This window comes from Geotrypetes seraphini, chromosome 2 (assembly GCF_902459505.1).
Source record: "Geotrypetes seraphini chromosome 2, aGeoSer1.1, whole genome shotgun sequence".
NCBI classification, from domain to species: domain Eukaryota; kingdom Metazoa; phylum Chordata; class Amphibia; order Gymnophiona; family Dermophiidae; genus Geotrypetes; species Geotrypetes seraphini.
Window position 1 is genome coordinate 193,048,721 of NC_047085.1, and position 14,366 is coordinate 193,063,086.

Consider the following 14,366-nt stretch of genomic DNA (forward strand, 5'->3'; position numbering starts at 1 on the left):
TTGGTAGGGTCAAGTAGCCGATGAACTGCTTGCTACTATTGGTAGTATTACTCACTGTTCTTTTGGTCTGAAAGTGTTGGGTAGGCCTGTTCCCCTGCAAGTGTTGAAGGATATTCAAAGAGTTGTTCTCCTGAAGTCCCATGAGGTCCTCATGAAGGGCCTCACAAAGGGCCCTTTGGCATGGACCTTTGGTGTGGCCTGCTGGCAAGAGAGGCCCGCCTGTTAGGCGGCCCTTTAAGGGCCGAAGAGAGACTGCAGGCTCAGGAAAGAGGGCAATGTTTCTGGTGGTGTGGTCTGGTGTGGTGTGGGGAGATGCCCAGGTCTCCCTTCCCCTTCACTTTGCTGGAGTGGAGTCGACGTCAGGCAGTGATCAGGCAATTAAATTAAAGGGCTGAATAAAGGCTGCAGGCATATTCAAGCAAAGAGGTAAATCTACATCATTTCAATGTCCACATTTTTTTTCTCCATTACAGCATTGCTACACTCTATACCATTCAGAGGGAAAATCAAGCATTTTAAAGAATAAAAAAATGGCCTGGCTAAGTTATCTTTTCTTGCTAAGGACCTCTAGAAGAGCTTGTGCTACAGGAATCATTCACCTTTAAAGAAAATCTAATGAGCAATAGCAAAAGGAAATCTAACACGGTACAGCTACCACGTGTACATCACTATAAAGCGACCTACAAAGGGCTTTGAGAATAATTTTCAAGGTTAACTGATCAGTTATGAAATTAAATTTTCATAATTCATTTTGCTCCAATTTGATTGAGCCCAAAATTAATTATTAGCATACAAAACCAAATAAACAAATAAAAAACCCAGGCCCAGGACAAATGTCAGGAAGTTCTGTTTCGCACAGCGAGTGGTGGACGCTTGGAATGCTCTCCCGGAGGAGGTTGTGACGGAGACTACCATTCTGGGATTCAAGTTGGATGCACAAGTTGGATGCACACCTTCTTGCAAATCACATTGAGGGATACGGGTAATCAAGGTCTCCATCAGGGAGCACCTAGCTTGGCCTCCGCGTGTGCGGGTCGCCGGACTAGATGGACCTAAGGTCTGATCCGGTGAAGGCGTTTCTTATGTTCTTAATGTTCTTATATAAACTCTTGCAGAAAAAATATGCAAGATCCACTAAGTCTAGTATATCCAGTGGGGTAGTAGGGGGTGCGGTATGCCCTGGGCACCGTCTTGGTGGGGGGTGCCGACACCTCTCTGCCCCCCCCCCCCACACCATGCTTGCTTCCTCCCTTCCCCATCCTGACCCCACACCTCTTTAAATCTTCACCAGCGCAAGCAGCTTTTCTGGCCTGCTGCTTGCGCTGGCCTGGCTCCTTCTGAAATCACTTCCAGGTAGCGGGGCCAGGAAGTGATGTGAGAAGGAAAGCCGAAGTCAGCGTAAGCAGTAGGCCAGAGTAACTGCTTGTGCTGGTGAAGATTTAAAGAGGTGCAGGTGTGAGAAGGGAGGACGCGAGTGTGGTGTAGGGGTCCCAGAAGGAGCAGGGGGTGGAGAGGAGGGCGCAGGGAGCTGCCACCACCCTGGGCGCCTACTACCCTCGCTATGCCACTGAGTATATCTACTGTATGTACAGTATTTACCTTCCTTCACTCTTGAAATGTATTTCCTAAGTATTAGACTTTACCTGCATTTACTGCATTCTTGCTTCCTCTGACTGATAACATGCTTGTCACCGCACCAGGGACATCTCCTAAGGCAGGCTCATCTTCAAGTCCCACCCCGCTGTCCATGGTCCCTTTTGATAATGCTGATCCATCTCGCACACTGGGACCCACCTGTCTGTGAAGTGAATCATGGTTAACCTGCAACAGAAGGAATGCATGAGAAGGAAAACAAGGTGTGTCTGTAAAGCATCATGACTGAAGAGCAGAACTGTCCAACCTTGGGCAATCCAGTTGGGTTTTCAGAATTTCTAAAATACTTCAAAGGAACCTCAATGTGCTTGTTAATTAGAATCACCCCCACACTATAATTCAGACAGGAAAAAAGACTTCAGAGATCTCTCTGAAAGACTTAAGTTGTCTCGCAAAGGGGTCCTATTACTAAGACGCGCTAACCGATTTAGCGTGTGCTAAATGCTAAGGCGCCCATTATATTCTAATCTTTAGCGCGCTCTAAATCGGTTAGTGCGCCTTAGTAAAAGGACCCCTAAGTTTGGTTCATTATCTTTCATCTGTCCTTAAAAAACCTCTCCTTTTTATTTTAGGGTATTGTTGGTGCTACAAATGTGCTTAAAACAACTTACTCTCCAGTATAACCACAAATTGCTTTAGCATACATACATGTTAACAATTTCAATGAAGAGAATAAAAAGGCTCAGATGACCTAAGGAACACCTCCAAGTGCACAGACTGAAGTGAGCTAAAACACACTTGCTCTACTTGACACCATTCAACATTGGCATAAAATAATAATAATAACTTTATTTTTGTATACCGCAGTACCACAACAGTTCAGAGCGGTTTACAGAGGAAGAGACTATACACAGACAGCGATGTTACATACAAGACATTCAGGTTAGCTTAGCAAGTTGAGAGAAGTCAGGTATATCCGGAGGCATATCAGAGATACAAGGCAGGGAGGGAGTCAGAGAAATTTATCAAAGAGATAGGTTTTAATTGATTTCCTGAAGGTTTGGTAGGAGGGTGCATTTGAAATGAGGGTGGTTAGACATTTATTCCTTTTGCCTGCTTGGAATGACAGAGATCTATCAAGGAATCTCTTGTAGATACAGCCCTTTAAGGACGGGAAGGCAAACAGGCATGCATTACGTGTGCGGGTGGGGCCTGAAAATTCAAAATGGTACGACAGGTAGATTGGGGATGAGCCTGTTAAGGTTTTGAAGCAGAGGCAAGCAAACTTGAAGATGATCTTTGCCTCCATTGGCAGCCAGTGCAGTTTTCTGTAATACGGGCTTACATGATCCAATTTTTTGAGACCGTAGATGAGGCGAACGGCAGCATTCTGTACGATTCTCAAGCGTTTGATGGTTTTCTTAAAAGATCCCAGATATATAATGTTGCAGTAATCTAAGATGCTTAAGATTAGTGATTGGACCATCAGTCGAAAGGCGAGGAAGTTGAAGTAGTGTTTGATGGTGCGAAGTTTCCAGAGGGTACAGAAGCATTTTTTAACCTGAGCATTAGTATGTAATGTAATTTGTAATGTAATTTATTTCTTATATACCGCTAAACTCTGTTAGGATTCTAAGCGGTTTACAGAAAAATAGACAACAGGGTGCATTAAAATTATAAGTAAAATAGGTACTTAGAAATTCCCTTACTGTCCCGAAGGCTCACAATCTAACTAAAGTACCTGGAAAAATGACAATTAGTAGAGTAATGAAGAAATAAAATAGAGAATAGATGAGAAAAATAAGAAAATAAACATTCTAATAAGACTACAATGATCTAAAAGACTTTGAAAGGTTGAAAAAAGAGGGGAGATAAGAATAGATGCAGAGGGAGAACCGTTGAAGCAATAGAATTCTGGGGAAATTTAAATGAAATTTGAATGATAAAATAAAACAAAATAAGTGGTAAAACAATAAGTGAGATTAAAAAATATATCATAAACTAAAAAGAATTGAAAATAAAATCAAAACAGTCAAAACTGAAGTCCAGCTTGGTCTTCGAAAGTCAGGCATTAGTCCAGGATGACTCCAAGGATTTTGATAGTAGAGTTAATTGGGTAGTTTAACCCATTTAATTTCAAAGAGATATTTGTTAACTTGTAGGTAGGACTTGCCAAGAAAATCTTGGTTTTTTTCTGGGTTCAGTTTTAATTTGAATTGTGTGGTCCATTGTTCTATCTTAGTGAGGACGGATGCGGTGAATTGTTCCGTCTCTTGTGTCAGAGAGGTTATGGGAATGATAATTGTGATGTCATCTGCGTATATATATGATTTCAATTTTAAGTCAGATAACATATGTCCCAGTGAAGCCATGTAGATGTTGAATAGAGAGGGGGATAGAGGGGAGCCCTGTGGAACTCGGCAGGGATTACACCAGGATTAAGAGAAGGTTCCGTTACAGTGAACCTGGTAAGTGCGGTTTTTTAGGAAGCCTGTAAACCAGTTTAATACCAGTCCAGTGATGCCAATGTAGTCAAGGCATCTGAGCAAAATGTCATGGTCAACCAGGTCAAAGGCACTGCTCAAGTCGAACTGAAGTACCAGTGCGTTTTTTTCCAGTGAAAACAAATGGAAGAGGTAATTAGTCAGTGAAGCTAAGACAGTTTCTGTGCTATGATTTGTACGAAAACCAGACTGGGAGTCGTGTAGAATGTTGAACTTCTCTAGGTATTTCATGAGATCATGATTAACTAGATCTTCCATAAGTTTTTGGAAAAGTGGTATGTTGGCAATGGGTCTGTAGTTGGCAGCCGAAGAGATTGGTTCCTTGGAGTTTTTAATAATAGGAGACACAAGGATATGGCCGAGTTCCACCGGAAAGTGGCCAGTGGATAAACGTAGAGAAACCCAGTTGAAGAGATCAGCTTTGAATGGGGAGGGGGCAGATTTCATGATAGACGGTGGGCAGTTGTCTAGTAGGCAATTGGATTTTGCATATTTAGAGTAGAGCTTGAGAAATAGGTTCCAGTCTGGGTTTTCAAAATGATTCCAGGTCATGTTTGCTATTGAACCTTCCTTTCCTACGGCAGGTTGGTTGATTATAAAACCTTCACTGTAAGATTTTAGTTATTCAAAACAGCATTGGAAAAAGTATAACGGTCAACATTACTACTTAATATTGTTTATCTGAAAAAGCAAGATGCCCTGATGGTGGCCGTCGTTTCGTGGCCATTTCGCCACTGCTTCAGGACACAGGATCCACTGCTGAGTTGAAAGTGTTGCTTGCACCTATAGATCCTGTGACCTGAATAAGTGGGGAAATGGCTACAAAACGATGGCCACAGCCAGAGGATCTATTTTTTTTCCAGATAAGCAATATAAGTATTAATTCTGACCTTTATATTTTTTCAAATGGTTTGTTTGTTTGTTTGTTTATTTCTCACTCACCCTTATCCAGGGCGAGTTACATATTAATATACAAAATAAAAGATTTACATTTATCGTACAAAACACTTCAGAGACACACTATAACAAATTATATACTTACATATCACATCAAATTACATATAACATACACGTTACATCAACAACGAATTTCATTTAAGGCCAAAACTGGCCAAACCCACACATACATCAAAATATAAAATTCCATAAGTTATACAAGATGCCTCAATAACTCAATAAACCAAATAAAACAAACCAGACCATCGAACACCTCCGTGACCAGCTTTCAGCACTCAAGAGTGGTGTTTTGAATATGTTGAACATTACAGGGATACTGGGACAAACTAATGCTCAATTCCAAAGACACCCTGTGCAGCTTATATAGACCTTACTTTTGCTAGTATCATTTCTAGTACAGTCACTATAACCAAACAAATTAAATTCTGATGCTGGCAAATATTTACCGTCCTCATTTGGGTGCATGAACCTTTTTTAAAAATTTCAGTCTCTATTTCACCTGCAGTAGCTAAAGTACACCTCCCAGATATTTGTGACACTCAACTCTTCTCAAACTGTGATCGAACCACTTCCATCTTCTCTCAATCTTGCATGAAAAAATATGATCATTCATCTCCTTTTTATCGTGAATTACATTGGCTATCCGTGGAGGCCCATATCATCTTCAAGTTTGGTTGTATTTATTATAGAATTTTAACAGGTCAGGCACCCTCATATCTGTTAGATGTATTCACAGTCTCTAATTCAAAATACTCACGGAAAGCTTGTGGGTGGGTTGTGAGAATAGCTGTCTGCTGTCCCTGGATAATACCTGTTACAGTAAGTAACTGTGCTTTATCCCAGGACAAGCAGGCAGCCTATTCTCACATGTGGGTGACCTCAAAGCTAACCAGAAAGGGATGGTGGGAGTGTTAGCAATTCAGGAGAATAATTTTGTAACACTGCCTGGCCAAAATGGCCATCCCGTCTGGAGAAAAACATCCAGACAATAGTGAGAAGTGAAAATATGAACCGAGGACCAGGTGGCAGCTTTGCAAATTTTCTCAATAGGAGTGGATCTGAGGAAAGCTACTAAAGCTGCCATGGCTCTGACTTTGTGAGCTGAGACTCGACTCTGTAGATGCAGTCCAGCCTGAGCATAGCAGAAAGAGATACAAGCAGCCATCCAGTTGGAGATGGTTCACTTAGAAATTGGGTGTCCCAGTTTGTTTGGATCAGAGACAAAAAGTTCAGGAGCAGATCTGTGTGATTTGGTGCATTCTAAGTAAAAGGCCAAAGCACGCTTACAGCAGCACTTTTAATTGGGAACTAAGTGTGAAAGCTGTGAGGAGAAGTTCCTGCCAACCCTCAGTAAGGTCCCCGGGAAACAGGCTTATAGTGCCTAAGTTGCAAATATGCAAAATGGTCCCACTGAGGAAGTTCAAAGTCTCCACAGAGGTCCGCAAAAGGACGAACCCTCCCCTCCTCAGTCACCAGTTGGGATATAAATTTAATGCCCCTTGAGTTCCAGATGGAAAAAATTAGAGAATCCACACCCGGCAGAAAATAACCCTTAAATCTCATGGGCAATAGGGGTGATACCCGAAAAGGGATCCCAAGAAACGTGCAGATCCATTTCCAGACTCAATGAAGGGGAGTATACAACACATAATGACGTACTATCGATTCTGTACAGGGTGAGACACTATGCAAATATGCACTAAAATGTTATTTTGAAAATAAAGAAAGTTCTAAGGTGGTATTGGAGAATATAGAAATTCCTCGAAACCAGTCGTTGATGTATGCCACAGCCAATAACTAAAAAATGCAGGTTCAACAATCCCAGGCCACTTTTATATACCAGTTTTGCTGCCGTACTATAAGACAAACGGGGCCTCCTGCCTTTCCACAGAAATGTCTGAATCAACTGCACACGTTTCTGCTCATCTGAGACAGAAAGAAAGATAGGCAGTACTTGGAAAACATATAGCCAGCAGGAGACTAACAGCATATTATAAAGACTAACTCTCCCCCTCAAAGAGATAGGAAAAGCCTGTCACAAGTGCAATTTAGCTGTAGTGGATTGTAGCAAAAAGTTAACATTAGCCGAGTACAAAGTGGACAAATCCAAAGGTATATTGACCCCAGGTACCGTAAATGGCCAGGAGCCCACTGTAAGGGAAAGTTGTCTGACTAGGTCAACTGCAGTTCTGGCATTGTAGGCATTACCATAGACTTGGATAGGTTTATAGTTAACCCTGAATAAAATCCATATTCCGCTATCAAGTCCAAGGCCACTAGTAAGGAAGTGTGTGGTTGTGTTATGATGAGAAATAAGTCATCTGCAAAGGCAAGAGTATTCAATTCTACATCCGCCAAGCAGCATCCCTGGACTTCCTAAAATTGCCTCAAGGTGCACAATAATGGTTCCAGTGTGAGTGTAAACAGTAGGGGGGAAAGGGGACATCCCTGGCAAGTTCCCTTTTTAATAGCAAAATAATCAGTGGATATATTGACAAGCAGGAAGGCCCTAGGATTAGAATACAAGGCCTGGGGGGCTGCCAGGAACCACCCCTGAATGCCTTCATAATCCAAAGTGGCAAAGAGGAAGGGCAAAAGCTTTAGAAGTATCCAGACTGGTAAAAAGAGCAGGAATTTAGCAATACTTACAATATGTCAGGGCTAAAATGACTTTCTGCACATTGCAGACTGAATGCCTGCCCCTGACAAAGTCCACTTGGTCGTCCCCTACCAGTCCTGGCATGAACTGAGATAAACGCATAGCCAGAATATGAGACAATAATTTAAGATCGTTTATCAACATAATTGGTTGGTAAGAGTCAGGAAGGTTAGCATGCTTCCCTGGCTTAGGAATTAATGCAATCAAAGCCTCATTAGAGAAATGAGGGAACATACCATGGGAAATTGCATTATCGTAATAAGACAGTAAGGGGGCCACATAATTGAGCACATAGGATTCTATAGAATTCTCCCGAAAAACCATCTGGGCCAGAGGCCTTATGACCCCCACTTTTCTGAATTGGATTGGGGAGTTTAGATGTTGCACAGATTTAGGAGAAAGCCTGGGTAAACTAGAGGAGGGCAAGTAATCACTCATCATATCAGAAGGGGAAGCATTAGCTTTAAACATAGCTTCAAAAAAAATCATAGAAACATTTAGCCACCTCCTCTGCCTTCATGATCAGTTCTCCTGTGGAAGTGCGCACAGAAAGAACAAGCCGATGACCCTGACAAGTTTATGGTTTTTATTTATATCCCGTTTTATACAAAGCGGGTTCCAAAAACACATACATAAAAAAAAAAACGCACAAAACACATATTACAAAACATATACATGCAAGCACAAACTTGCCCTAACTGCTTTGTCCTACAGGGTGGAGGGGGATAGGGGGTGGGTGGGCATGGGAGGTGATAGTTCTTATTCACTGTTTCTGAGTGTTTGTTTCCTTGCTGTTTTTGAAAACTAATAAACAGATTTAAACATAAAATACATATCAAAAACAATCCACCCCATCCTCACATACAATACTTCCCACATGCCACAAATAGCCACCCCTGTCTCTTTGTATCATTTATACATTCAAGTTCACTACGCATGCAAGAAGACTATCCTGATTATCCTCAAAGCGATGTAGATGATATTTAGTAAATACAGCTCCCTTCTGAAAGCGAGTCTGCAAGAGTGAGTTCAGAGCAGCCTGGGTAGCCAGATAGTATTCTCACATAGAAGAAGTAGGTTGGCGCACATGTGCTCATTTAATCCCCCTTAATGCCCTCTCTAATATAATGATTCCCTGATTAATTCTGTGGTTCTGAGCACTGATATAAGAAATAAAATGGCCCCGCAGTACAGATTTTGCTGTCTCCCAGAATAGTATTGGGTCAGCTGCATGTTGTCCATTACGTGATAGATAGTCATCCCATTGAGAATGCAGAAGTGCAATAAAATCCCAGTCCTGACTGAGATAGGCTATACAGAAGGGGACTAAGAAAAGAAGGAGGAGGCTGTCACCTTCATTTGTAAGTAGGAAGATGATCAGAGAGACCTATAGGATTAGTGGGGGGTAGGTGAGTGACTGAGTGGATAGGTAAGTGGGAAAGTGACAGAATAGCTGACACCAGAATATGGAGTCCCAGGAGTCATTCAGACCTTTTGTTCCTGGGTTAGAGGCCGTCTAATATAGGACTCCCAGATTACAGGGTTTCTATCCTTAAGGCAGATTCCTCTAGTTTGAAAATCCTGGGCTTAGATGTTAGGGATCTGAATTCCTTTACTGGGGATTCCCTCTCCATGGGTCCCAATTTAGGAAGCCCAGGTATCAAGATACTGGGTTGTTTTGGGCTTTTTTATTTAAATTTCCACTTTCTAAGTAATGAATTTAAAGGGCTTCCCCCCCCCCCCAGCACTAATACCCATATTAAATATAGGGAGTGAAATTAGCATTGATAAAGAGTGAACTAAGATTTTGGCATATTTTATTACACTGGGGTCTTTCCTTGTTTTGCAGTCCACATAAAGTATTGGTGTACATACAGTATGTTGACTGGTACATTAAAACACCATATAGTGAACATGCTGAATGAACTACATTAGAGATCTTTGTAAAGTTCTTCTATACACAACTGAAGTATTTCTGCCTTGTGAATTATTAGTGCAACCTAACCCTATTGTTTTCATATCACCTCAAGCTTATAAAAAGCATATAATAATTTATTGTATGTTTATTAAAAGATTTAAATAAGCATACCATGCACAGTTATTCTATATGATTTTAAGGTGATTATTCAATCGATATTGACTTTAAACTTGATAGTATCTTTAACTACCAGTTTTATACCACCTTTTTACTATAGAGTTTTTTTTTTAGGAACCTCAGCGCCACCACTCAGAGCTCAAACTCATTCATTGCTCTAAGCTTTATGTGTTAGCTCCTCATCGGATCCTTTTTTATTTTAAAAAAAACTCTTTTTTTGTTTTTGTAAGATATATTATATTTTTACCATTTAATCGGTTTAACCCTTAAATTTGAAATATTAAGTTTTACTTAGCTTTATTTCTTGTGGTCTTTGGCTAGGGGAAACATCTTGCCGACATGTTTCGCTTTGCAGCTTTATCAAGGCTTTTACCCCTTACTAGTTTACCGCCAATACTTGTGACCACTTTATCCACAAAGTATTGGCGGTAAACTAGTAAGGGGTAAAAGCCTTGATAAAGCTGCAAAGCGAAACATGTCGGCAAGATGTTTCCCCTAGCCAAAGACCACAAGAAATAAAGCTAAGTAAAACTTAATATTTCAAATTTAAGGGTTAAACCGATTAAATGGTAAAAATATAATATATCTTACAAAAGCAAAAAAAGAGGGTTTTTTTTAAATAAAAAAGGATCCGATGAGGAGCTAACACATAAAGCTTAGAGCAATGAATGAGTTTGAGCTCTGAGTGGTGGCGCTGAGGTTCCTAAAAAAACTCTATAGTGAAAAGGTGGTATAAAACTGGTATTAAAAGTTTTTAATCACACTTAGGTTTGTCAACAGCACAGTGTACAAAATATATAAAAACAAGAAATGAAAAGAACGCCATAAAAAAATAGGAAAACAAAGGAAAAAACAAACAATAGAGAAAGAACAGAAATGAAATAAAATTTAAAAATTAATTAAATCTAAGTAATCTAAATCTAAAAATAAAATAATTTTGATTTCTTATATTTTATTTTGATTTCTTATATTTTACTTTGATGTGTTATTATAACATTGTAGTGATGTTATTGTGTTCTTACAACGTTATAGGAGGGGCCACTGAAAAGTTCTCAGCCCAACCAACCAAGTTGGGGCTGTTCCCTATTTCTCCAACAGAACGAAAAAAGCTGAAAAACACTGGACTAAGTATATAGCCCTCAGTGGAGACTGCCTCAACTTGGTTGGTTGGGCTGAAAACTTTCCAGCCCCCTGAAAAACAGTTGGCCAGACGGACAGGTCCGAAGCCCGTCCTTCCGGCCTGCCATCCATCGAATGGCGGGCGTTAGGGCCTGATTGGCCCAGGCGCCTCCAACCCCGCCCACAGGTGGGGCCTGAGGCGCCTGGGCCAACCGGAATCGGCCCAACCCAGCCCATGTGCCTAAGGCCCTGCCCACAGGAGGGGGCCTAAGGCTAGTGGGCCAATTCCAGTTGTCCCAGGCGCCTCAGGTCCCACCTGTGGGTGGGGTTGGAGGCGCCTGGGCCAATCAGGCCCTAAGGCCCGCCATTCGATGGATGGCGGGCCGGAAGGACGGGCTTGGGACCTGTCCATCTGGCCAACTGTTTTTCAGGTACAAGGGGGTGTTGAGGTTGGGGGTGGTGTCGAGGGGTCAGTGGGGGGGTCATGGGGTCAATGGGTGGGGGGCCGATCAGGGGTTCGGGGTGGAGCGATTGTGGGAGGGGGGTGCACCAAGGGCAGGAGGGCCTGGGATCCCTCCTGCCTGTATCTTAGTGGGGTTGGGGTATAGAGGGTTTTGCTGGGGCAGGAGGGCTTGAGCTCCCTCCTGCCCGGATCTAGTCGGGGGGGGAGGGGTCGCTGGGGCAGGAGGGCTTTGTCTCCCTCCTGCCCCAATCATGTCGGGCGGGTGGGGTTTCGGTGGGGCAGGAGGGCTTGGGCTCCCTCCTGCCCAATCCGATCGAGGGGGTGGGGTGTTGATCACGGCAGGCCGCGATAGCGATCCCAAGTGCCGCATTTGGCGGCACTTGGTGGTATTGCTATCGCGGCAGGGGAGATGAGCCATCTCTCCTGCCGCAATCGTTGCTGGGGGTGTGTGTGTGTGTATTCTGTAACCGGTGTTGTTTTTGACAGGCCCAGGTTACAGAATCCAGCTTTTAAGTGAAGGACTGGCTCCTCCTTTGCCTCAAAGGCCTGGCTTTGGGTGTTTGGGACTTAGGCTTTTTGGGGGGTTTATTATATGTCTTAAGTGTAGACATAGTGGTAGTCTGGGCGTTTAAACAGTTGAACATAGAGGCAGGCCATTATTTTTTTTAAAAACTCCTTTTGGATGTTTTTTTTTGGTAACGGACATTTTCCCTGTTTCTACTTTCAACATTTAGGGCCTTAGACCAAAAGGGCACTTAGACGTTTTTTTAAATTATGCCCCTTCACGCTAATAACATTTTTCGTTTTGTTCCAAACATTTTCAAAATTTTGACAGCATAAAAAGTTGGGCTTTATTTTATGTACATAGTGAAAGCTTTAGCAAGAGAAACAGAAGTGACCTTTTTTTTCCCGATCTGGGGGAATGGAAGACCCAAAGTAGGGACTGTGCATTCAAGCTACTGAACCGGCCTTCACATTTTTCTTGTAACATATTTCTGCTGAAAATAAAAATGTCATCTCCTATATCAAATAAAATATAAAATACTTTTACATAATTGTCTTCACAAAAATAATGTAGAGAACTAGACAACAGTATACAATAGTAATCGTGTTTAGCAAGTGAATTTCCATAGAAGCCGCTGTGTTTCAGAGATTGTGTGACACTGTTTCTTTCACTGTGCAGGATCTGGGATGATGTGGGAAAAGTTCCAACTCTCAAAAACTCTCATGCTTGCCCTTGGTCAAAACTCACCAGCACAGAACACGGGTCCTTTTGAAAACTTAACACGGTACTTTTTAGACATCTGGAACTACTTTCCCAAGTCAGAAAGCCATTGACTGTTTCCATCTTCAGAAACTGAACTTTTGTAACCTATCAGCACGTGACGATGTATTAAAATTTTCATCGGCCCCAGACGATACCCCTCTTCCCAGTACAGTAATAGTATTTCTTCAAAAGTTATACAGTATTACCAACTGGGCAAATGAGTGCTGGAGGGAATCCACCCACTTTATGTACTTTTTCCCCCCATTTAATGACTTAAAGTTTAGTTTAGTTTCCGGACAATCGCCGAAGTTTATTTTAGGATGCGGACTTTACCTTGGACTTCCCTCGGTTCAATCTGCTCCGCGAGTCTCCGGTTGTACGCACAGTTGTAGATCCTCTGCAACCCATCTGTGCGCTCACAAAGCCAGCGCGAGCGCCTCCAGCCGGCCAAAACCCACCCAAGGCTCACGCTTTTTATAGCTTCCCTGGGAGCCGTTGCTAGGGACTCCGCTGTTGCCAGGGCGGTTGCTACAATAAATGACCTCATTATGGCGCGCTCGGAATCTTAAAAAAAGTGAAGGGCGTGATACTGGTGTCCGCTCCCCTCCCGGGTGGTATCTCGCGCGTATGTGCCAGCAGCTGCATGATCTCAAGTGGGGAATGTGATGGCAAAGAAGAGAGAGGAATTAGAGGCCAGATTTCATACTGCCCGTGAAATTGTACCAGAGGGCCAGACTAAGAGGTTAGCAGCGTCAGAGAAAATAGTTGAACATTTTTTTATGATTAGGACGGGCAAATCTGTGAGTGACTTGTCAGAAATTATAGACTGAAAGCGGATGGATTTGTTTTGTCCCGGAACCCAAAATTCCACATTTCAATTAAGAAAGAACATTCAGTCCTCCAGTTTAAGAGATCCTCTGAATTCAGGGATTGTGAAATGACTTCGATTGTAAATGGTTGACAGCACTCAAGGAGAAGAAGTAGCAAAGGTGGTTTGTGAATTCTTCCTAGTGTTTATTGGCAGGCAAAAGTCAGTTTACAGCTGGGTGCCAAAAGGAGGAGGTACAACAGCACAGTTGTCTTTATTCTCCCTCCCCCCCCCCCTCCAAGTATCCCTCTAAACCAGGGTTACTCAAATATTTGGAGCAGAGGTCCAGGAACCTCATTTGTCTGGAACCTGGGGTTCGCAAACTTGGACACGTACCAATCAGTAAATGCCAAATACTCTTTTTCTATCTTTGTTGTCTGAGTATTGTGTTTTCCATGTGTTTTTGGTATCAGTGACTCTGTTCTGCCTTTCAGCTTTTTTTCCCTTACAGAGTAATCCTTGCTTTTACTCTCCCTCCCTTTCACTCTTCACCTCCTCCTCTGAGTCTCACTTCTTGCGGAAGCAGGGAGTTAAGAACATAAGAGTTGCCGCTGCTGGGTCAGACCAGTGGTCCATCGTGCCCAGCAGTCTGCTCATGTGGCAGCCCATAGGTGAAAGACCAATGCCCTAATTGAGTCTAGCCTTACCTGCATACATTCCGGTTCAGCAGAAACATGTCCAACCTTGTATTGAATCCTCGGAGGGTGCTTTTTCCTATAACAGCTTCCGGAAAAGCACCTTTCCCCAGTGGTCCACATGGGAGGGCTCCGAGGTCCAGACTGTGGACAGTGGTCTGCCATTTGCTATAAACCCTTCCTATTCAATTCTCTCCCTTTCTCTT

At 42.5% G+C, this 14,366-nt stretch overlaps 1 protein-coding gene across 1 annotated transcript in view; it reads right to left on the reverse strand.

Moving 5' to 3' along the window:
- Positions 1–13,099, reverse strand: part of STMND1 (stathmin domain containing 1) — a 67,497-nt gene extending 54,398 nt beyond the window's left edge. Inside the window, exons 1-2 of the mRNA XM_033935165.1 lie at positions 12,991–13,099; positions 1,644–1,821 (exon numbers count right to left, since the gene is read on the reverse strand). Of these exons, the coding sequence (XP_033791056.1) occupies positions 1,644–1,821; positions 12,991–13,065 (253 nt within the window). The 5' untranslated portion in view covers positions 13,066–13,099. The remainder of the gene's footprint in view (positions 1–1,643; positions 1,822–12,990) is intronic.
- Positions 13,100–14,366: the final 1,267 nt, after the last annotated feature.